Source organism: Octopus bimaculoides, chromosome 1, assembly GCF_046866305.1.
Source record: "Octopus bimaculoides isolate indiv1 chromosome 1, ASM4686630v1, whole genome shotgun sequence".
Lineage (NCBI taxonomy): Eukaryota > Metazoa > Mollusca > Cephalopoda > Octopoda > Octopodidae > Octopus > Octopus bimaculoides.
The window spans coordinates 3174357-3200452 of record NC_142928.1 but is presented as its reverse complement, the minus strand read 5'-3'; the positions used below and the strand labels follow the sequence as shown (position 1 = coordinate 3200452).

Here is a 26096-nt window from a genome sequence, read left to right as displayed (position 1 = left end):
ATGTTCCTCGTGCCATTCAGTAACAACTTTAGCTGTGTAAGTTGGTGAATCGTGAAAGATTGCGTTTCCCTCCAGAAACAGTTCTGCAACCATAGGATGAATTTGATCAGATAAAATGCTTAGTCTTGACTATTAATTCTGCCATGAAGGGAAACCACTGGGCTGGCGGATTTCCAAGATATAGCCCCCCCCCCCCCACCAGATAATCACAGATCCTCCTCCATGTTTAACAGTGGGACGAAGGCAGTCTGGGTCAAATTCTTCTTTTGGCTGTCTCCACACACATACTTGGCTGGTGGTCGGAAATAAGGTAAAGGATGACTCGTCTGAGAAAATAACATTCTTCCACTGCACTAGGGACCAATTCTGTAGGTTTTTACTCCACTCTAAATGCTTGGCAACGTTTGTTTTTGAATGCAGTGGTTTTCTGATTGTAGCCCTCCTGTGAAATCCGTCTTTCTGCAGCTCCCAGCAAACAGTTTTTGTGAAAACTGGGTTCTTGAGGTGGTCATTAAGCTCTGCAGTAATTTTGTGAGCTTTACTTTTGTGATCCTTTCTAACAATTCGCGTAAGAGTCCAACGGTCCCTATCTGAAAATTTTGGTTTTCTTCTGGAGTTTTGTTTCGACAAGGAGGTTTTTCCCTCTTTCTCAAATGCTGTCATTACTTTCGAGACAGTACTTCTTGATACACCAAACATTTCGGCTGTTTTCACTATGCTAGCACCTGCCATAAAAGCACCAACAATTTGACCTCTTTGAAAGTCCAATAGACCTATCATTTTAATGAATTTTAATTACCTTTTTCTGATGATATCTGGAAAGAAACAGCAATTTTAGCAAAACATTAAGCAACACTGATAATAAATCAAAAAACATGAAAATAAACAAGCTTTTGACGGTTTTATAGATATTTCAAAATTATGATGCCATGATGCTAGGTGTTTCCATTATTTTGTCCAACCCCTGCATATGTATGTTTGTACATATATATTAAGTACTCACCAAAAACTGCAACAAGAGATTGCAATGCAAACTGGAGATGGCGCTTAGTAGCTTGTTTCCCCAGGCGAAGTGTAACATCATCACGGCCGACATCAATCAGATCAAACCCTACGTGTTAAAGAAGTTACAATACTGTGATTTAATTTTGAGAGTTAAAGATATTGTTAGAGTGAGTTTATGTTATTCAATAACTAAATCAGAGCCAACAAACTACTTGTGTAAAAAGTAGAACAAAACGAAAACAACGTCTGTTATATTGAAAATCTTTACAACATGGTTTCTGCACTTAACATTTTCTCTTATATAGAAGAATAGGGAAAGCAGGTTAATTTAATGAGTTTTGATCATACAAAAACGTTTTACACATTTACATATATTTAAACAGGTTAACTGCTTCATAAGTAAGCAAATAATAATTATTATTTATTATAATTATTCCAACTTTTGACACAAATCCAGCAATGTCAGGGGTCAATTACATTGACCCCAGTGTTTAACTGGTACTTATTTTATCGACCCTGAAAGGACAAAAGGTAAAGTCAACCTCGGTGGAATTTAAACTCATAAAGAGCCAAAGGGATGCCACTAAGAATTTAGTCCAACATGCTAACAACTCTACCAGCTCACATAATAATAATAATAATAATAATAATAATAATAATAATAATAATAATAATAATAATCCTTTCTGCAAAATGTACAAGGCTAGACATTTTGAGGGAGGGGGCTAGTCAATTACGTCGACCCTTATGCTCAACTGGTGCTTATTTCATTGACCTCAAAAGGATGAAAAACAAAGTCAAACTGAGTGGAATTTGAACTCAGAACATAAAGGCCAAAATAATTGCTACTAAACATTCTGCTCGGCATGTTAATGATTCTGCCAAAAAATGATAATAATAATAAACCCAAGTTACCAAGAGATGCAAGAAATTCATGGCAGCCAGGAATCTGCCACAGCTTCACATTGATTGGAACTTCGATGATATTTTCTTTGGCTGTAACTCGAATGAGGATATCATGCAGCTGAAATAAAAGAAATTGGAGTCAAATAATGGCAGAAACAATATCATCATCATCGTCGTCATCATACAATGTCCATCTCCCTACTGGCATAGGTTGGACAATTCAACAGAGTCCAATGAACCATAGAAGTGTATCACTTTCTAATGTCTGCTTTGGTTTGGTTTCTATAGCTTAATGCTCTACCTTAATGTCAACCACTTTACAGAGAGTATTGAGTACTTTGTTTTCCCACACCACTGGGTACCAGTGAGGTAACCAAGTAACTTGCAAGACAAAGTTCCTCAACTGAAGGGGGGAGCAGTAGAGAGGGAGGTGGTTTTATGCCAGGCTAAAGTATGATAGAGGTACAGGAGCCTTGCTGGAGAGGAGATACATGGCTACTCCATCTGGGAAGCAAGATACAAATGGTGTTGTTGAGGTGTCAGGGTATGCCCTTGAGGTACAGGAAGGTGATTATAAGAGAGGAATGGGGACAGAGGATTGAGAAAGGTGGGGAAGTTCATGAGAGTGTGAAAGAAGAGTGACAGAGGGTTAAAATGCAGTGAGTGGTGAACAAGAGTAGCAGAATGGAGGATGGTGAAGATCAGTTTGGTGGGGAAAAGGAAATAAGAGCAGATTAGGGTGGAGAAGGTGATATGTGATAATACAACAAGATGGGGGTGGAGAGCAGCAGGACATTAAAACGTTAGATAGGTGAAAAAATGTGGAGATGAAGGGAAAAGGGGATGGAGAGAGAAAGATGCACAGTGACAGAGATGGAGGTCAGAGGTACATAGGGATGGATATAGAGTGACAACCAAAAGTGTGGGAGTAGGGTGTCAATGACAGATATGAGAGGATGTTGAGAATGACAGCAGATATATGAGGGTGTAAGGGATGTGGTAATGGCAGTCATAAGATATAACCCAAGGGAAAGGAGATTTCATGGAAAATAAAGTGGAAAGGAATGATACTGAGAATGTGGATAGGTGAGAAAAAGTAGTTGCAAGAATAGGGGATAACTGGAAGCACAAATGAAATATCTGCTGTAACTATATGAGACTAGAACTGCACAATAGCGATGGAGAGATGGGTGTTAGGAAAATGTGACGTGGGAAGGCTCGGCAGCAACACATTGGGTGCAGTCATATAGACATAAGTAATATGCAGATAGGACCTTGTTTTTGCCAAGAGAGATGAATTTGCTTGAATATAGTCCTTTATCACAGTCCTTTATCATCTCCTTCAAGAGGCTCGACAACCTGAGGATAGGCCTTCGATACTTTGTTCCATGCCTTCCCAGGCCTCACTCTTTCAAAGATTTCATCCACGTTTAGCAATTGGCACTTTTTTCATGCAGCTGTCCTCATCCATACACATCACATAACCATACTAGCACAGTCTTGCACACTACATCTGATTCCCCTTGTGCCTAACTTTTCTCTCAACACATTTGCACTTTGTCAGGCATGCAAAACTGACATTGCACATCCAGCTGAGCATGCTAGCTTCATGTCTTTCTAATCTTTGCATGTCCTCCACACTCACAGCACACTTCTCACTACCCTATAACATTGCTGTTTGTATACAAGCGTCATACAATCTACCATTCACCCTGCAAGAGAGACTCTTCATTACCCACAAACATAACAGCTCTCTTCACTTTCTCCAGCCAATTTTTATTCTAACAAATTTACTTTCAGAACTTTTCTACTGTTAATTAGATTTTGGACAATATACGAGTCTAATTGTACGTACTGTTGTTATTATAGCTTCTCCAGCTTCATAATTGACTAAAAATTCAGACAGTGCTGTAATGGAATTTGATGGTAGACCTAGAAATAAAAATAACATATATTCGTTGAGTGACTACAAATTATATAAAAACAGAAAATTACAGATCTTGTGAAATTTATTTTACCAGTTAGTATCTTTGAACAGGCAATATACTACACATCCTCTAGATTATCATTTATCAGTTATTTCTAAATCAAAGCGGATAGTGTTTAGGTTCTTGATAATTCTAAGAAAAGCTACTTTGGTAATTATATTGTCATGGGAAGCTAGAATTAGTAATTGTTGAACTTTGAGAACTAATACAACACAAAGTGAGTAATTTTGAGAAGTGAAAGGTATTTATGGACTCAATGCATATGACTGAGAAAATGTATCAGTACATAAACACAAAAGCACACACACGCATGTGGCTGCACCTTCTGTTGGAGTATCATTGATGCCTAGGAGGTTGAGTCTTGGTCTTGTCATGCAGTTGCATGTCTTTGTGATGAGGAAGGCCCATGACAAGAAGGCGCTACATCTTAAGAGGAGAGTGAAAGGAAGTGTAAAAAGGTGGTTGTACTCGAGACTATGTTGACAGTATTTTTCCTTTTTTTTTTCTCTCCCTGTCATGAGCTCTCATGATGCTGAAGACATACAACTGAACGGCAAGGTCAAGACACCATCTCCTAGACATTGATGATACCTCAACAGAGGGTGCAACTGCATGGGTAAAAGGAGAATTACCCACTTAGACACACACATGTGCATATAGATTCTCGTTCATACTCTTTACTTGTTTCAGTCATTTGAGTGTGGCCATGCTGGAGCACTGCCTTTAGTCAAGCAAATCGACCCCAGAACTAATTCTTTGTAAGCCTGGTACTTATTCTATCGGGCTCTTTTGCCGAACCACTAAGTTACGGGGACGTAAACACACCAGCATTGGTTGTCAAGCGATGGTGGGGGGACAAACACACATATATATATATATATACATATATACGACGGGCTTCTTTCAGTTTCCATCTACCAAATCCACTCACAAGGCTTTGGTCGGCCCAAGGCTATAGCAGAAAACACTTGCCCAAGGTGCCACGCAGTGGGACTGAACCCGGAACCATGTGGTTGGTAAGCAAGCTACTTACCACACAGCCACTCCTGTGCCTCTGGATATTTTTCAGTAGCAATATTTTCAAAAGAATGAACATAACTTTAGATATTGAGTACTTCTCTCCCGTTTGTATATTCAAATATATGCAACTGCACACATTTGTTGACAGACACACACAAACAGCAATGGTGTCATATAAAATATATGAAGTAAAATTAAATAAAAGGCAAAGTATAGCCTTCATAAATTTGCCCATATACCTCATCAATACATGTCAAATTACATAGATTATTGGTAAAGGCCATTAAATCACTGCCTATTTATAAATAATGTAATATATGTCAGTTAATAGGCAGTTATTTTACACCTTTTCCCTTTCTTTCACATCTCTAGTCGTTTGTTGATTATGTTTCGGTATTATTATGTAGAAGCAATACACACTCCCATACAGAACTATATTAAAGACGGCTTACCCAACAGGGCTTGAAGACTTGCACTAGCTCGTGTTAATCTATCACCGGGATCAGTCTGAGGGAAAAACACAGCCACTGGCAATCCATTCGCTGCTGATTCAAAGCGAAATCCTACGGAATGTAATAAATCCTTCCAGCCATTGATTTGACCAACTTTGTTCTCAATACTTTGATACATGGTGTACATTGGATTCTTAGCACCTTGATGAATTCTTTGGAGTGACTTTTCAATCTGTTGGAAAATTAATTCATTTTAAATTTCTTTCTTTTTCTTTTTTTGGCTCCACATTTACAAAAAATACATAAGTTCCTTATTACTAATTTTTAAAATGCATTATATATTTAAGTAGCAAAAAGGTAAATCGTTAGCCTATATCCTGTCCTAGGCTACATGCCAACACAGACTTCTCTATTGACCAAGAAATGAACACTAATTAGATTTTATGAGTGAGTAATTGGTAGTAGAAATATTAATTAGCAGTAAAACACTTTCTCTAATAATTTAAGCAAACAACAGATATAACCAGGACAGCCAAATTCAGGCTGATATGGAAAAGTTTGAGGTCAAAGGTAAAAAGATTTTTAAAATGTGTAAAAATATGTTCATAATGAAAAGCTTAAAAATTAGTTTTTACTTATTTATTAAGTCTGATTCAAATATAAAATGTTTTTCTCAATGCTAGAATTTTCAAATTTCTCAAGAAAATTAAAGTTATTACTAAAAATGTTAAAACTTCAGAATGGATTACTTACTAGATGTAAAAGAACTCGCATTGAGTCACGGCACTGACTGGGAGACTGAAGAAGTTCACAGATTGCATGTCCCATGAGAGCCATTTTACTGCTGAGTGTGACATCTCTCCCAACTAGAACCCAGCCTCCCCAATTACTTGGGTGACTGAACTGTTTAACAGCTTGCACGGCTTTAATTGCCATATGCAGTGCCTGGGTCACTGTACGGCCTTCTTGCAACATCAAGTACATTGTTTTCATTAACAATTTGGAAGCCTGATCAGGGACTTGCCATAGTGAATACAACACACATTCAGCCCCAACAGATAACAGTGCTCTTGTCAGACCGACAACACCATCAGAATTGATTCTACCCGCACGGTCATGTGTATGTCCAGAGTTTAAAACAACTAATTTGGCATGTAATTTCAAGTTCAAGATATCTGCAGCTGTTAGGAGATATTCAGATAAAGATGGTGAATCTAAAGAGGCCACATTGTTGCCACTGTCATCAAGTTCATAAGCAGAGTTAAATTGTGATGTCGATGATGAAGATGATGAAAGTTCCCCTGGAGAGAGAATAATAGCAGACAGCTTCCAAGAAATGTGTGCTGAAATGTGAATCACCTCAACATGCTCTATTTGTTGTAGAGTGGCAGATTTTGTTGCTTCTAGTCCAATAAGAGGTTTTGCTGTCAGCAGTTCAGCCACGATCCTGGCTTCATACTCTGATCCAGGAATGTCTTTAAGTTGCCACTGTTGCTGGATGGCTGGTGTCAATTTTGGATTCCCAATAACAATGGCACCAGAGGAATCAATGGTAGGACGCCCATTGGCAGACTGATGGCTGGATCGCTGTAGAGCCGTTATTGATGGCATGATAATTAAGTTGAATCTCTCAAATAGATGGTAATTGTTTTCACTGCGTCTCAGCATTGCAAATGGAACTAAATACAGATCACCTTGAAGAACCAATACCTTGACAATGAAAGTTAAGAGAAAACAAACATTAGTGATATCAAGAATGGAACATGTGTACACAATCGCTGAGTTAGCAATATAATATATAAAAACAAGCTTATTGTATACAGTGCTCAGGTGCACTAAAAGGGGAGGGGTGAGAGAGAGAGAGAGGGAAAGAGATGAGTAGAAGGGAGTAAAAGTCAAGTAAATGTAGTTTGAAAAGAAGATGAAGGTGAATTAATTTTCGTATTCCAAATTATAATCAAAAAAGGAAAAATAGTTGTCTTGTAAATGATTTGAAATTTCAAAGTAATTTTAGATGAACTAACCAGATTTTTGTTGTCCACTCCATCCATTGCAATTTGTAGAGAATCTTCAATTGGAGCAAATAGCAAATCATAAAGAGCAGTAATTGGTGACTTGTCTTTCTGTCTGTTCTTCATGCTATTTCTTATGTTCATGATAGTTGGATTGATGCCATTCAGACCTGCTGACAGACTAAATAAACTAGACAGACTATAGTTGCTGCTGTTCAGAATATGATTCCGGTTCACCATTCGTAAAAATCCCGTCCTGTCATTTTCTGCATTCAATTTATCACCAATCTCTTCTAACTGTTGCTGCCAGGATTCCTCAGAGTCCTGATTGTCAAGACTGCCAAAGCTGCTACTGCCCACCATTCCACTATGAATAGTTGAGCGGGAACATGATCTTGAAAGTCTATCAAAGTTAAAAAAGGAACAATGTTAAAAAGTAAACATGATAGCAATTTTAATACAATATGGACATAAATTTGGGAAATTCAAATTTAACGTAATTACTTCAATTCTTTTCAAGCCTTTCTCATTGTACTTACTCATAATGTTCTTTCGCATTAATATTTCCAAAGAGCAAACCATTAAAATGAATTCTCAGCAATGATTTCACTATTCATCAAAATCTTGTATTATTCAAACTATTTATTTTCTTCTTAGATTAGGTGTTGTTCTTTTTTGTTTTTTATAATGTATTTCTTGAAACAACTAAAATACTGTTCCCTTTAAGGTCCACCACTCACATTCAGGTCCCACCTAGCTGTTTTTCATGCATTTCACTCTGTCGATGAGCAAGCAGAAGTGAGGTCAAGGGGCCCCTTTAGTTCTGTCATGGACATGGCTACCTCTGCTTTACTGGTGCCACAAAATATTCACTCAGTAAACACTGTAAATTGTAAGGTTTGGAGGACAACGTCTGAAGGATTCTTCAGTATCATCAGGGATATGACATTTCCCTAGGGATGATGCAAAGAAAAAGAAAAAGAAAAAAAGCACCAATGCATCCTGTAAACTGATTAGCATTAGGAAGGGTGTCCACCTATAAAAATCAAGCCAAAACTGAAACTCATGAGTGCAATGTAATCATCTGATGCATCAAGATGAACATCACCCCTGAGTATGATAGGACTTCAATTGCGGTGAGCTGTTCAAGCCAGGCCAGAAGAGAAAGATGTTGTGAAATGGTGATCAGGATTTACTTGTTGAAACTTACTACAGTCTGAAATCACTGTTTAATTAAGTTATTAATAACAGTTTCTTCATAATTATATTTGGTGTACCTGATGCACAGTTAGTCTATTTGAAGAGCTAATTCACCTGTTGTGCACCACCAATAATTAGATCAAGGTACAAACTACATACGACATTATTGAAATAATGGTTCAGCTTCTTTAGTCATAAATTTATGAACATTCCAGATAATTCAACACTATATAATTTATAATTGCAGAGATTCCATAATCAAACTAGTATTTATCATATGTTACTCTTTTACTCTTATACTTGTTTCAGTCGTTTGACTGTGGCCATGCTGGAGCACCGCCTTTAGTCAAGCAAATCGACCTCAGGACTTATTCTTTGGAAGCCTAGTACTTATTCTATCGGTCTCTTTTGCCGAACTGCTAGGTTACGGGGACGTAAACACACCAGCATCGGTTGTCAAGCGATATTGGGGCACAAACACAGACACACAAACACACACATACATACACACACATATACATATATATACATATATACGATGGGCTTCTTTCAGTTTCCGTCAACCAAATCCACTCACAAAGCTTTGGTTGGCCCGAGGCTATAGTAGAAGACACTTGCCCAAGGTGCCACGCAGTGGGACTGAACCCAGAACCATGTGGTTGGTAAGCAAGCTACTTACCACACAGTCACTCCTACGCCTGTTATCAATTTATTTTAAGGATTTTACACTTTTTCTCACTACATCGTATCAATGATTGATATAATTTCAACACAATATTAAACAGAATAAAGGATTCAAAAAGTTAATCACCAAAGATGTAATTTAATAGTGATTTTTAAACATATATTCAAAAGTAATTCATAAGGTAAGTTGGATTTTATTGTAGAAACAGCCTTAGTGGCATTGTTCAGGGTTCTCCAGTTTTTAAAAGGATGCAACGCTAGTTCTAGCAAAATGTAAACTTTTTAAATTGATAATTAACATAATTATTTCTTTGAAATCTATTTTGTTGTTGTTCTGGTGGAATGTAAAAAGCATCCAGCTGTAGGAACCTTGCCAGATCAGATTGGAGCCTGGTGCAGTCTTCTGGCTTGCCAGTCCTCAGTCAAACCATCCAACCCATGCCAGCATGGAAAGCAGACGTATGATGATGATGAAAGCCAAAATTTATTAGTAGTTTCTTTTAATCTATTTGCTACCAATCCACCTGAGGGTTCTCTGATACAAACTTGCTTTAAAGTAATCTAAATTAAAACGTTCCATCAATATTTCATGTTAGTCTATGTTCTGAACATCAGTTTAATAATAACAAAATTTAATTCTTCATTATTTTCAAAATTAAGACAGAATGCTGTATTGAAAAGGTGAACATACTTTGTCTGTCCTGCACTTGGGTCATGACCTTCAACTCCTATAGATTCTCGTACATCCCCAACATATTGATCAAGTAACGAAACTGTTGAACCAGCTAAGCTCTGAGTATCGATTGTATCAGAACTGCTTGATTCTATTTCAGCCATATTGCACTGATGAAATTTTATAATGCCTAAAATAATAAAAAATAAACTTCATTATGAATGTTATGATTTCCACACAATCTCCAGAGAATATATTTGAAATATTCATATCTACACTGTTTTGATCAGCTTGATCTCCACTTCCCATCAAATGTACCTGGTATCAGATTGGATTTAAAAATAAAACCAATCAGTGACTGTACATATCCAGATTACGAAATCTTATAATGAAATGACCAAAACATAATGTAGCCATATATAATTTCATTATATACTCTCTAGGTTTCATGTGTGTAAACTCACATGCTTGTGTATTTATACATTCACACACAAATGTATTTTTAAAAACAAGTGAATAGTCTATAAAATTACAATTTAGATAATAACAAGAATTCATCTCAGGCAATGAAACATTTAAGAATAAATTTCAGTCTCACAGAAATTTTATATAATGGATGTGATGCAAGGCTTAGAGAGGGAAAAAAATGATATGCAACGTGTTAGCATTCTGTAATTCTTTTACATCAGATTAAAAACAAAATAAGAATTAAATTCTCATAATTCATTCCAATAAAAAATCTTCAACAGCATTTATTTGAAAACAACAAAAATCATGTGTTTTCTCATTAATTAAGGATAACTAATCATTCATGGGATGCATGCAGAACAGAGAGAACCCAAACAATAATGTATTTTATTCATTCCTAATACATTCTGGCAGATTTGAATGTGAATATCTGATTGTTCTTATTTTTCCTCAATGGAAAATTCATTTTCCCTTTAGATCAGAGGTTCTCAACATGGGTGGTGCCACCCCCAAGGGGATGCTGGGCATGTCAAAAGGGGCATTAGGCCTTAAGGGCAGTAAGGTGGGGGGCAATGAGGTAATATACAATTTACCTATAGTAGTAATTATATTAAACATGATAAAATTTAGTCATGGTTATTAAAATAAAATGGGATCTCATCTTGCAATGTATGAAGTAAATTTACAACTTTTGTCGTCGTTAATTTTTTATCATTTCATTGTTAAAAGCTTATACAGTCCTTTTTTTTTTTTTAGAGTAAAATTTATAAATTATCATCCATGTTAAGTTAGTTTAGTTGTGATACCTCACTCACCACTTAGGTGGGCGCCGGGTGTAACAACTACTTGGGGGGAGGGGCTACAATAAGAAAAAGGTTGTGAACCATTTCTTTAGATGATGTGTGTTCGCTAGTCTTGTGGTTCCCCAGAGTAAGGAGACTTTGAGACACCAGAGTGTTTTGACCTTTATGCTCCAGATTCTTGCTGTTATTTGGAATGTTAATAAAATTTCAATGATGCTATTTAAAGAAGAGAATTGTTTATTACAAAGGAGATAAGCACTCATAGAGTTTAACATTTAGTAAAATTTACAAAGGAAAACGTGAAAGCATTTTTCACTCACCATCCTTTGGTGTGATAACCCAAGTGTAAAGAAATCCAGCAGCAATTGAGTAAGAAAGGACAATGTTGTTTTGTTGGCTGACGATGCCCAAAATTTGATCCAAGGTGATGGGCTGTAAGTCATGGTTAAACTCGTTTCTTACAAGTCCTGATAATAAGTTAGATTGCCGCTCCAGGAGTAAATCTATGAAGGCTCGGGTGCAAGCTCTTTCGGCAACAACCAAGGCTTCTTCATTACAGTCCACTGCTACTAACACTCGCTGGTTAACAAATAATAATAATAATAATCATAATAATAATAATAATAATAGTAGTAGTACTAGTAGTAGTAATAATAAGCCCTGAGGCTGTAACTGAGGGAGAAAATGTAACGATTCTTTGGGACTTCCCAGTATGTACAGATAGGACCATCAAAGCAAGCAAACCAGATGTTGTGAAAGACAAAAGCAATAAAGTCTGTTTATTGATTGACATGAGCAAACCCTGTGACCATAATATCTCGGCAAAAGAATTTGATAAGCTCAGAAAATATAAAGATCTGCTAATCGAAATTGAAAGGATGTGGCATCTCAAGACAGTTACAATACCAATGATTGTAGGAGCACTTGGAATGATCAAAAACGGAAGTGAAAATTATTTAAGAACGATCCCTGGCTTACCATCCATGCAGGAAGTGCAAAAGATTGTCTTAACTGGTAACTGGTCACATGTATTGAAAAGAGCATTGTCACTGTGAGTTTTTCTTTCCTTTTTCCACCTTTATTTATTTACTTTATTTTTTCTTTTTTCCTTTTTCTCTCTATCTTCCCATTTTTCTCTATCATATGACTCTATAAATGAACAATCTAGTGAGCTTGTTTTAATGGCCTACCAATGTATACAGTATGTTTCTTTGATCTGGTCGAGACTTGGAGCCAACTTGTACAAATACAAAGCAAAAGTCAAACATACAATAATAATAATAATAATGGAGCATATGTGTGCATGTATGCATATGTGTATGTATGTATGTATGTATGCATGTATGTATATCTTTTTGGTGGTGGTGGCCTTATGTTGTTCTTTATTGAGAAAATATAAATCACTTCTTTGCCAAAATAACAACTGGCTAACTCACCTGTAAAGCCTGATAGCATGCTGTCTGTAAATCAAATAACGAAAGTTTGTAGTCACTACTGTTGTATGATTCCCTTCGAATCATTTCAAATAAATCAGCAGCTTGGAAAAGTTGCTGCTGACACTCTTCCAGTTGGCCCTGGCCCCATAATGACAGTCCAAGACGATATCGAATTTTGGCCTCATCTTCCCGTCTTCCCAGCTGCTCTGCAATCTGCAGGCCTTGCTGCAAATATTGGACTGCCTGTATATAGTTTCCTAATGCATGATGAACTCGGCCTTCAAAATTAAACAAGAAACAAAATAGTTTAGAAAAGATTGCTATGATGTTTAGAAAGAATCTAACAGTTTTAGCTTTGATTACTAGAAGTGATTTCTAAATTTTAGTCATAAAATCAGAGGAATTATATGGTTTTCTGTTATAATCCCATTCCTAAGTGGGATTTATTATAGAAATCTAAACTAAGCCCAGTACTTAAGGGAAACCACAAGAGTGCAAAGAGAGAGAGGGGAGGGGAAAGGGAAAGCAATGAGTGATAAAGCACAGGTGTATAGAGGAGCAACAAGAAGATAATGATACAGTTGGCAGGGGGAGGACAGGAGAGAGATGACAAAGTGGCATTGGGCCTCAGGAATGTGTGGGGGGGAAACAAGCATAGTGCATGGTGTGTGTGTGTATGTATGTATGTATATATATATGAGAGGTTTTGGTATCCAGAAGATCTAAAAGGCAGGTAAGGATATGTAAGTGCTATGGAAGGACTACTGTTACACTCCAGGTTTGATAATAGTATGAGTGAGGAGGCTAACATGGATCATGTGTGAGTGTGTATATGTTAAATAAAATGAGACAACAAAGCCAAGGCAGTGTGAAATTTCTAGGACATTTTATAAAGAAAAGGTAGTCTTACAACTGTTTCAGAGTTATGAGGGATATCCCATCACCAGAGATGATATGAGAGAGTTAAATAGAAGGAAATAGTAGGGTCCAATATAAGAAGTTATTTTGGAAAAGGAATGGTAGAGTTCTAGAAATGTCCTAGAAAATTCACACTGCTTTGGTTTTGTTGTCTCATTTTATTTAACCTATATATATATATATATATATATATATATATACAAACACACACACTGTTAAATATACAAACATGGACATTAATCATGTGAAAAGAACAGGCAAATCAACCCTTGTACTTGACTAATACTTATTTTAATCACCTTGGCAAAATGAAAGCAAAGGCAACCTTGATGGAAGTTAAACTAAGAACATAAAGAGACATAACTAAATACTACAAGACAGTTTGTCTATCATGTTACTGATTCTGCTCTTCATCACCCTTCATTATAACTCTATGTGAGTGGGGGTTGTCATTAAGTGTATTGTCACATATAAGTTATAAGGGTCTATGGACAAGAAGAAAACTTGTGGAATATGGGTTACTGCCAGTAAGCCAATGAGTTAGTAGAGTTGCTATTTTATGAATGACATCTTTTGTTATTTATGAGGAAACAAATCTTATGAGACTGTTTGGTCAGTAAATAGCTTACCCAGACTGCTGAAAGCCATAGTCTTTGCCACTTTGTCTTGAAGTTGTGCAGCCATACTTAAGTGTTTCTCTTGATAACGTACAGCTTCTTCATGGTTTCCAAGAGATTCGTGAGATAAACCAAAGTTTCCATATGCTCTACCTGTAATAACAATAATAATTTCTAATATATATACAGAGGCCACAAATTTGTGGAGAGTTTGGATGATTAAACAGACCCCAAGTATTTGACTGGCACTTTATTTTATAGATCTCAGAAAAATGAAAGGCGAAGATGACCTCATCAGGATTTGAACTTAGAATATAAAGGGTCTGAACAATAATATGCAATGCTCTAATGATTTTTGCCAATTAACAACACGAACAAAAACTTTCCTCTCGATTTTCTTAGATAAAAGACCCTTCCTATCTCGGAGTTAGGAAATCTCATTTAACCTGACGAGGACAACTATCTCTAGTTCTATGATACAAAGCATTATATTTTAAAGTGTATCATCATCATTTAATGAGCACTTTCCAGATGTTGACTGGATTGCATGGTTTGACAGGATCTGGCAAATCCCAGGGCCACATCAAGCTCCCTTTGTCATAATTTTATACTAAAACCTTTCATTAACCTATGTTTCAGATGTCACATTACTAATGAAAAAGAAAAATAATTTACTAAATCCATTCCAAATTCTTGATTATTTTCAGAGTTAATTGAAAAACATCATCTTTGTTTAATGTCCATCTTCCATGTTGAAATGAGTTGGACAGTTCAACAGGATCTGAGGAGCCAGAAGACTGCATTAAGCTCTAATGTTGGATGGTTTGACTGAGGACTGGCAAGTCAGCAGGCTGCATCAAGCTCCAATCTGATCTGGCAAGGTTTCTACAGCTGGATGCCCTTCCTAATGCCAACCACTCTGAGAGTGTAGTGGGTGCCTTTTATGTGCCATCGGTATGGAAGCCAGTCAGGCGGCACTAGCATTGACCACGTTCAGCTGGTGCTTTTTATGTACCACCAGCAAGGGAAGCCAGTTAGGTGGCACTGGCATTGACCCACGCTCAAATGGTTTTAAATTAATCATGCATTATCTTGTAACTTTGAGATTTCAATGATGTGGTTGTATATTTTTAGAACAACATTGAAGGGTTAATGTAAGAGGCCAGATTTGACAGTTTGAACATAAAACAGCATATTTGGGCTGGATATGGCCGGTTTAAATACGAATGTAGATTTTACATGGCTTTGATGACATTTTAAATGTTTTAAGAAGAGGTTCCAATACAGATGTCAATACTCTGACCTTAGCAAAGGAAACCAATACAGCCGGCTGCAGCATTCCGTTGAAAAGCTATCCAGTATTGGAGTGGGTTGTTTACTAATAAACAGAATCCAACATGTGATCAATAGAGACTGCTGAAGCATGGGTACTGTGTTGGGCCCACTTCTTTTCATAATTTTATATAAATGACATCACAAATGTCATCAAACTAAGTACAATAAACACTTTTGCAGATGACTATAATCTTCACCAACAGAATTGGTGACTGGACAAAACTTCAATCTGAGCTATGTATAGTGATTCAGTTGTTAGTAAAATAACCATTATCCTGGTAAACAAGGAAAAACTTGACCTTATCCACTTTGGAAAAGATGTGTTCCAAAAGCCATATTCTCTCCCCTCAGGAGAACTTCTCATGGTGTCAAATAATATCAGCAACTTAGGAGTAACAACTGACAACAGCCTCAGACATAGTTGACACAGCTTGCAGGATTTGCTCTTGGATTCTCAGAACTATTCCAGTCCAGTGACCCATATTCCCTCATCCCTCTATTCTCTATCTTAGCACAGTTTTATGTTAACAACTGTTACCTGCTGCAGTGGTCTTCCATAACCAATAAAATGTAAAAATCGAAGTTCAAGGTCAGTTACAAAAATAAATAGTATGATGAACCTTAATTGCTAGGATTGTCTCAAAAATCTCAGACCCCATTTTCTCCAATGCTATTGTGAGTGGTATGTCATTTGTACATAGTGGAAAATATTTCATTAGCATTACTCAAATGATATTAGCATTAAGTTTAGAAATCACTCAAGGCTGGGTCCCTGTGCCCTAAGCCCCGACAAAATTTCATTACTATACACCTTTTTTACCTCAACTGTCTTCCTCAATTCAACAGTACCCTGAAACAAACCATTATGTCATATATATATATATATATATATATATATATATATATATATTTATATACAAAAGTAAATTAGATTGGAGCCTGGTGTTGCCATCCGGTTTCACCAGTCCTCAGTCAAATCGTCCAACCCATGCTAGCATGGAAAGCGGACGTTAAACGATGATGATGATGATGATGATATACAAAAGTAAGTTTTTACTTACATTGGGCTTCAGTATTATTGAGTTCATCAGCAATCTGTAAATCGTTTTCATGATATTTGAGAGCAGTTTCATATTCTCCCATTTGTTGATAAACATTGCCTAAACCACATGCAGCCTCTCCTTCACAGAGTTTATCTCCGACATTTCTAGCAATGTTCAATTGATGTTCTAAACAAGAGATTGCTTGCTCAAAGTTCCCCAGCAGACTGTGTAAGCATCCCAGTTCACCATAAGCAGAAGCTTTTGCTTGGTTGTCGTTCATTTCATGAGTAACGACTAATCTTTTCTCAAAACAGACCAGTGCCTGTTGCAAGTTACCCAAAGCCCGATGAGCATTCCCAAGTCCTCGATAAGCTTTATCTTGATCAACTAAAGAATTTGTTGCTTGAGAAACAACTAAATACTGATCATGGCATTTTACTGATTCTTCAAAATCTCCCAATGCCTCGTAGCATTCACTAAGATTACCAAATGCTTTGCCTTTCTCAACAAGCACTTTGTTTCCATGAAGCTGCTCCAACATAGATAACTGCTGTTCAAAAAGACCAATGGCTTCATCAAAATGTGCCGTGTTCATCCTTATAATTCCAAGATTTCCATATGCTTGTGCCTCTAGAGCACTGTCATGGAGTTCTTGACTATGCTTCAACTGTTCTTCGAAACAGCTGTAAGCATTTGTGTAGTTCTCTAGACACATATGTACAGTACCAATACTACCATGGGCACGACATTCCCCTTTTAGATCTTTCATCTCCTGGCGAATAGCAAGTTCCTGATTATGGAATCCAAATGCTTTCTCAAACTGACCTGTTGGAAACAGACATTTTAAAAACAGTTTGTTATTTTCTTCTAATTTTCAAGATATCACAAAGTGTTTTAGGGGTCTTTTGTGTGTGTGTGAGAGAGAGAGAGAGAGAGAGAGAGAGAGAGAGAGAGATAGAGAGAGAGTGAGAAAGAGAGAGAGAGAGAGAGAGAGAGAGAGAGAGAGAGAGAGAAAGAGTGTGTGTGTGTGAGTGTGTGTGAGTGAGTGTGGTGAGTGAGTGTGTGTGAGTGTGTGTTTATGTGTGAGTGAGTGTGGTGAGTGAGTGTGGGTGAGTGTGTGTGGGTGAGTGAGTGAGTGAGTGTGGGTGAGTGAGTGTGGGTGAGTGTATGTGTGAGAGTATGTGTGCGTGTATGTGCATGCATGAATGAATGAAAACAAAAATAAATCAGAAAAACTGCTACACCTCCACAGACATCAAGTTCAACAATGACAAGCATTTGCTGTGATGAAAGTCAAAGTCATCAAACCAAGCAAAACTTGAAGATAAGCATGTCACTAAATAGTCATTTACATAAAAGACCCATTTGCAGCATTGAATCCAGGGAACTGGTTAGCCCCCTGATCACCTACCAACCAGGTGAAACATACAGGCCAAATAGACTTCATACTCATCCCAAAACAGGATTGGCAACTGGTTATGAATGCTAAATCGCTCTCCAGTGAAAAATACACCATTTAATATACACACTTATATTCAGCAAGGTCGGCAGAAGAACTGGATGAACTGAGAGACATAAGACGATCTAGAGAAAGAAGATAATGGAGGCTGAAAGATTCCTTGGTCAGACCATAAGTATCAAGTTGATATATACAAAGAGGAGGTAAAGTAACAGATTTATAACACAGAGGACAATTGAAATTTACTGTGAGACAACCTACTGAGAGCCACAGATCATTCATGGATTGAAAAAAAGTGGTGGAAAGGTACAGCAAATACTGCAATAAAAACTAAAAGTTAGGCTTAGAAAGAATGGAAGGAAGTGAGGAGCACAGAACAATATTAGATTGCTAAAAGAGATGTCAGATGTCAGGTGTCAAGAGCATAGAGAGGTGCTGCAAGTAAGAGATTTGCCAATATTCTTTGGTAAGAGGAATCAGAGGTGTAAGGTGTTTTAAATTGTAAAGCAGTCAGCTTTGCAATTCAAGGATTAAAGATGCCATTGAGAAAAAAAAAAAAAACATAACAGAATGATAGTGGTGCACTTTGCATGAACGATGCTCAGGTGAAAAAAGTATAAAATTGCTATCATGTGAAGATGCCAAATATAGAGAATGTATGGAAAAGAGAAAATATACCCCAAGTGAACCCAACTGAGGCACCAGATTTGAAGTTGACAGCCATACTGTCAAAAGTGTAATTAAGGATATTTAGGCAGGAAACACCGCTGGGCCATAAAAATAGTTGCTGAGATTCTGAAAATATCTGAGAAGTAAAACATGTGCTAATCACCTGAATAATAAATCAAGTAGTACAGGGAAATGTCATAGCAACACTATCATTATCTACTACTACTACTACTACAGGGCAAAGAAGATGTTCTATCAAGAGGCAGTGATAGAGGTATCAAAGTGATAGATCAGGCTATGAAAGTAACAGAATGGGTTGTAGTACATCTGGTTAGGAAGACAATTAGCTAAGACAAAATGCACTTTGGGTTTGTGCCAAGATGGGCACAACTGATGCCCTCTTCCTAATGAAGAGTAACCCACTAAACCTAGCTTTTGTTGACCTGGAAAAGGTTTTTGACTGAGCCCCATGCTCTGTAGTCCAGTCATTGCAATGAAAAATAGGTATGTAAACTCACTTAAATAGGTACGATGTTATCACAAAGTTGAGAATTAGCAATGAGTTAAGTAAGGATTTTAACATGCAGTTATTTGTCCCTCAGGGATCAGTTCTCATCCTTACTGTTTATTATAGTTCCCCAACCATAATAGGAGATTTTAAGGTAGGCTCTCCATGATGGAAACATAACCAATGAAATAAATTCTTAAAATTGCTCAGAAGACTCCCTAGAAATAATTGATAGCTTTTGTTACCAAGGTAACTTAAGTGACAGAAGAGGTGGATGTTTTGAAAACATGATCACCAAAGTAGGAAAGGAGTGAAAAAAATTCAAGGGAATTATTAATTCTGTTGGCAACAAAGAGATTCTCTTTTTGAGAAAAGGGCAAAATGCTAGGATGCTTGTGTGTATAATGCAGTGTTACATGGTGATGAAATTTGGACATTGGCTGTGGGAGATGTACAAAGGCTGGAACGAAATGAAGGGGACATGCTCCGCTGGTTATGAAATGTTGAAGTGTATATAAGTGTTGGAGTAGAAGTGAGCCAGGAAAAAGACTAAGTAGAAGAAGAATTAGATGCAAAAAAAAGAAAATACTGAGCTGATATGGACATGTGATGTATACGGAGACTGATGAATGGATAAAGAGGTGTTGATAATCCAGATGGAAAGACTCTGTGGAAGAGAAATACCAAGGAAGACATAAGAAGAAATGGTGAGAATTGGTCTTCGAAAGGTGAAAGAGATGATGAAGGAGTGCAACAAGTGGCAAAACGATTGACTCAAAGTCACACAGCGATGTGACATTGGCAAGCTATGAAAATGGCAAAATGCACATTTTGCTCTTGTGGTCAATTTTGGAGTGGTTTTGCTTCACCTGGCTCTGAAGTATATTGTGTTATTTTAACACGATATATCTATAAAGGATGAAAACTGGAACTTCTGGCCTTTCAACAATACATATGCATTTAGTATGTCATGTAAGTAAATAAAAATAACATTTTAAGGGGTAACACTAACTGGTTATAAAAACAAATGATTTTAATGTAACATGTTGCATTTAGTCAAAAAGTAACTGATCTCAAGAGTACACATTTAGAAATATATGCTCCTTCCCATGATGTTTTGTTGGGCACAATACTTGTAGTTGAAAAAATCCTGCTTTTATGAAATAAAAGAACTAAAAGTTACGAAATATAGATGTTTCCGATTTAGTTTGGATTCTTTGCAATCAAATTTGAATTTTTTGCAATCAAATTTGAATTTTTTGCAATCAAATTTGATTGCAAAGAATCCAAACTAGATCGAAAACATCTATAATAACTGAATCTAAGCAAACATCTGATTGAACCTCAGCTTTCTCATTGAATATTTTATTTACTCTAAACTTTAAACCACAAACTAGTAAAATATATACCAAGATGAGGAGGATTATGATAAACTGAACCTGTCATGTATAAAATAAAAGACAACATAAAATGATAGCTCACCCAAAAACCGATGACAAGTACCAAGGGCTCCATATGCTGTTGCAATCAAGTGCTGGTTTTTAGTTTGTTTTGCTAAATTCAATTGTTGTTGATACGTTTTCACAGCCTCTGTAATCTCACCAGTTTTCAGTAATATGTCTCCAATTGTTCCAAGTACCTTAAATGTGCCCTTCATATATTTCAAAAACTGCATCAGTGCTAAAGCTTTCTTTTGATAGTCCAAAGCACTATCATAATTGAACAAAGCTTTGTGGGCGAGACCGAGATTGCAGTATGCACGAGCAATTTCCAGCTTGTCGTGCATTCTTTTAGCAACATCTAAATGCTGTTCATAGTAGTCCAAAGCTTTTTGATAGTTTCCCAGTAAAGAGTAAGCATAACCAAGATTGAAACATGCCTTTGCTTCACTCTCTTTATCACACAGATCTTCCGCTAATGTTAGAAATTGTTCATAGTATGGGATGGCTTCCGAATAGTTTTCCTTGACACTGTAGAAATTACCAAGGTTACAAAGTGCCCGAGCTTCACTGACTGTGTCCTTTAATTCACGTGCCATATTCAAGTGTGCCACAAAGTGATGTAATGCTTTGTCAGGCATTTTAAGAGATTGGTAGGAAACAGCTAAATTGCCATGAGTTGACATTTCAGAATGTCGATCATTAACTTCCACAGCAATTGATAGTTCTTGCTTATGGAACCTCATTGCAACCTCATGCTCTCCTAAGGCACTATATGCATTTCCAATGTTGCCATATGCCCGTCCTTCACTTGCATAGTCCCCTAATTTTCTAGCTATCTTTAAATGCATCATATGCAGTTTCAGAGCAGCTTCGTATTCATTTAATTGATGGTATATAATACCAAGGTTGGCACAGGATCGACCCTCAGCCACGCGATCTTTTGTTTGTAGAGCATTATCCAGTTGCTTTTCATGATAGTGCTTTGCTAAGTTATAATCTGATTTGCAACGTGCAGCATGCCCCAGACCAGCATATGCACGTGCTTCAAGTACACAGTCATTTCGTTGTTTTGCTATTGTTAATACATGATTATGGAAAGACTTAGCTTTTTCATAGTCACGTTTATAATGATAAGCACTGCCAAGATTACTATATGCCCTGGCTTCTTCGTAGGAACTTTTAAAGGATTTAGCAATTTGTAAATGCTCGTTGTGACATTTAATGGCCAAGTCAAAACAACCCATAGCTAAATAAACAGCCCCAGCATTTCCAATCTCTCGAGCTTCTCCTTGTCTGTCAGATCTTTGGCGGCAGAGTAAAACACATTGTTTGTGACTGTTTAAAGCGTTTGGATAATCCCCAATGGCAGTATAGACATGACCAAGATTACTTAATGCTGAAGCAGCAGTGGGCCGATCCTTTAACTTCATAGCCAGAACTAACTGATGTCTATGATTAGAAAGGGCTTCTTGGTAATGGCCTTTGGAGAAGAAGGCAGACCCTAAGTTTCCATACACACGGCATTCTCCACCTTGGTCACCTGTAATAAGAAAAATATGGACATGAAATTTTGCATTTCTTATAAAAGTTTTCTTTCCAAATCATTATATTATAATTAACACTTTATATTTGTTTGATCATGATAATGAAAAATATTTGCAAATATCATTTGGAAGTTATTGTACTATGGAAGTCAGGGGTTTTTAACATCAATCACTCAGTTGTGGGGTCATAGTTTCATTTTTTTATTTTTCTTACCTGTTAAGGCAATTAGAATTAGTAATTAATTTTGCTATAATCTTGAATCCTTTACGTATCAATGCAACACGTTAACAACAAAAATAATACAATCACACCTGTAAACACAGGGGCATGTTAATACACACACACACACACCTATATATATATATATATGTGTGTGTGTGTGGAGTTTGATATCAGTACTCAATAGATAAAAACATCAAACAATGCGAATGCATAAAAATCTTTTTCTAAACCGAAGTGGTTCAGCCGTCAGATTAAATTGAATGTTGGAATCTTAACCAAAAATCAGGAATTCCCTGGTAGTAGCATATGTAATAAACTAAAGCCACAGTGTAATAGCGTAACAGTACAAGAATACAGTAAATACAGAACATTAAGTATAGGAGCATAAATAATAGACTGATTTCAAGTTTTGGCACAAGGCCAGCAATTTCATAGGAGGGAATAAGTTGATTACATTGACCCCAGTGTTTAGTTGATGCTTGTTTTATTGAGCCTGCAATAACGATAGGCAAAGCTGACCTCAGCAGAATTTGGACTCAGAATGTAAAGATGAATGAAAAGCTGCCTAGCATTTTCCCCAGGTGTGCTAACGATTCTGCTAGCTCACTGCCTCAGGTGTGTAAGTAATATATCAAAGCCACATTATAATAGCATAGGAGTGTGTGTAATTCATAAGATAAATACTTGGTAATCAACTCATTAAATATTTATCATATAAATTAAACTCATAAAAAGATGTTGTTACATGAGCTCTGGCAAATAAGTAGAAGAAAATCAAGTACAATAGTTGCAAGAGGAGAAGACGTATATGTTTAAATAATGAAGATGTATTGCACAACAAACTCATTAAACGCAACCTGCTAAGGAAAAAAAAAGCAAAAGAAAAAAACCACAGATGTCATGATGAAGGTGATGTATGTGCATCCCTGCATCTTTCATGGAACCCACTTAATACAATCATGTTATCAAATGGTTTTCATAGTCAAAATTAGTGGACCCCCAAATGTGTTTAGAATATTATTATATTCATTGCTATGAATGTTATTAACTGGTTATTGTTATCTAAAAGGGTCCTTTCCAAAGTGATCACAATAACTAGAGGAAGTGTGTGTGTGTGTGTGTGTAATACATCACATATATTCATCATTGGTTTCAATCATTGGACTGCAGCCGTTATGAGGCACAACCTTCAAGGGTTTATACTGACCCCAGTACATTGTAAATATTGTCTGGTGTTTAAACAAAACCTTGGGGGAAGAGGAAAGGCAAAATCAACTTCCTGGGTGCATAGGGACAAAACCAGGTATTTTGTCTGACGTCTGACCATCCAATCACTGATTATACACACACACACACACACACACACACACATTTACTCTGTTACTTGTTTCAGTCACTTGACTGCGACCATGCTGGAGCACCACCTTTAGTTGAGCAAATCAACCTCAGGACTTATTCTTTGTAAGCCTAGTACTTATTCTATCGGTTTCTTTTGCCAAACCGCTAAGTTACGGGGACGTAAACACACCACCATCGGTTGTCAAGCGATGGTGGGGGGGGACAAACACAAACACACATACATATATATATATACATATATATAAATACATATATACGACGGGCTTCTTTCAGTTTCCGTCTACCAAATCCACTCACAAGGCATTGGTTAGCCTGAGGCTATAGTAGAAGACACTTGCCCAAGGTGCCACACAGTGGTAATGAACCCGGAACCATGTGGTCGGTAAGCAAGCTACTTACCCCCCCCCCCCCCACACACACACATTTGTACACAGTTTTCGTCTAACAAATTTCATTCACAAGCCCATGGTCAACACAAAACAGTGACAGACAACACAGGTCCAAGGCACTGTGCAGTGGAATTTGAACCCTGAACCAAGTATTAGCGAAGTGACATTTTTAATCACACGGTCAAGTATAGAGCCATATATGCATGTTCTTTAGTTTGCTTGTGATCCAGTTACATAAGAAACAAAATCTAATTAAAGATTCCCAGTAGCAACTTTTAATCTGTCAAGATATTGCATGTAGTGAAGGATGGGAACTAGTTGTAAAACTTTTAGCTTAATCCTATGATCTAAGACATTATAAACTTAGATTCTCTCCCAGAAGTATAACCACAATGGTTTAAACCTTTTCTTATCACATTTCTGCTGAAATACACTGCTTTTGTTTCATTTAAATTTTAAAATATTGAAGAATTTAGGGAAATTAACTAACATTATTAAGTTGATGTTTGGAACTTTTGATGGAATTTTGATGGAATATTTTAATTTAGATCACGTTAAAAACTGGAAGTTTGCATCATAGAACCACAGGTGGTCTAGGGTGGGTTGGCATTAAAAGAGTTTAAACCATTAGCACAAGTAAAGAATTCAAAACTATTAAGTTAGAAACAAAAAATAATAGATCAAAGTAATATTTCAAATAGGCCTTACCCATAGATTTCATGATGTCAAGGTCTTTTTTCATAAAGGCAATAGATTTGTCAATATCTCCAGTCCCCCAGTAGGCTCGGCTCAAAGCAGAAAATACTGATCCACGTAGTTTTATACTTATTGTTCCGATTGAAAGGGCAGATTCAAGCATTGTTACTGAAGCACCATAATGACCAGCTGCCAGCAGCTCTTGACCAATTACAGCTATCACAACAAATGCATTGCATTCAAGATTCATCTTCTCTAGTTGCTGAAAAACAGGCTTCAGTTTTTCTAGAAATAAAATGGAATTAAGAACATTTATTTCTTTTACTTTTGTAATTCAAGTAGTCAGCTAATAATTTAGCAATCAATAGATCAATAACGATACAGGTTATTGACACAGAACATTTTAAAATGAATTGCTTTCACTTTCTAAAAATAGAAAAACTGTTTCATTTTCATAGATACTTTTTATAATTATATTGCCATTTCATCATCAGGAATTCAAATAATAATTCAAATAACGATGAAAGTAAACAAGCAAAGTTTACTTTTTAGAAGCATTGAGATGTATTCAAAGATACAGAAATAATTAATTCTCAAATGCAGAATAATGCTAACAAGATAGCAGGAACAGGATAACATATCCATATTTTTGCAGAAAAATTTGCCAGCAGCCAGCCATGAGACTCAAATTCACATCCCTGTGATTGCTGGTCATAGTGCTTTACCATTAATCTAAACTGCCCTCTGACAAATTAATCTGCAAGTTTTGAGCTTATAAATATAGCTTTATAAGACACTGATGTTAAATTCAAATTACGATGAAAGTAAACAAAGTTTGCTTTTTAGAAGCATTGAGATGTATTGAAAGATACAGAAATAATTAATTCTCAAATGCAGAATAATGCGAACAGGATAATCTGCAATTTTTGAGCTTATAAATATAGCTTCTAAAAAGCAAACTTCATTTACTTTCATCGTAATTTGAATTTAACATCAGCATCTTATAAGCTCAAAAATTGCAGATTAATTTGTCAGAGGGCAGTTTAGCTTAATGGTAAAGCACTATGACCGGTAATCACAGGGATGTGAGTTTGAGTCTCATGGCTGGCAGCTGGCAAATTTTTCTGCAATAATATGGATATTTTATCCTGTTCTTGCTATTCTGTTAGCCTTATTCTGCATTTTGAGAATCAATTATTTCTGTATAATTCAAATAATGTTAAATAAAATATAAGTATATTCAAAAA

General features: G+C 36.5%; 1 protein-coding gene across 3 annotated transcripts in view; it reads right to left on the bottom strand.

Annotated features, from left to right (window-relative positions):
- The window catches only part of LOC106873415 (uncharacterized), a 155397-nt gene that overhangs the window by 7358 nt on the left and 121943 nt on the right, over positions 1-26096 (bottom strand). For all 3 annotated transcript variants that reach the window (XM_014920771.3, XM_089347736.1, XM_089347740.1), the window contains 13 exons: positions 24862-25134; positions 20679-22178; positions 16579-17385; positions 14195-14335; positions 12648-12925; positions 11532-11790; positions 9959-10130; positions 7396-7786; positions 6125-7081; positions 5372-5603; positions 3767-3843; positions 1921-2029; positions 1004-1111 (listed from right to left, as the gene is read on the bottom strand). In XM_014920771.3, the coding sequence (XP_014776257.3) occupies positions 1004-1111; positions 1921-2029; positions 3767-3843; positions 5372-5603; positions 6125-7081; positions 7396-7786; positions 9959-10130; positions 11532-11790; positions 12648-12925; positions 14195-14335; positions 16579-17385; positions 20679-22178; positions 24862-25134 (5304 nt within the window). The remainder of the gene's footprint in view (positions 1-1003; positions 1112-1920; positions 2030-3766; positions 3844-5371; positions 5604-6124; positions 7082-7395; positions 7787-9958; positions 10131-11531; positions 11791-12647; positions 12926-14194; positions 14336-16578; positions 17386-20678; positions 22179-24861; positions 25135-26096) is intronic.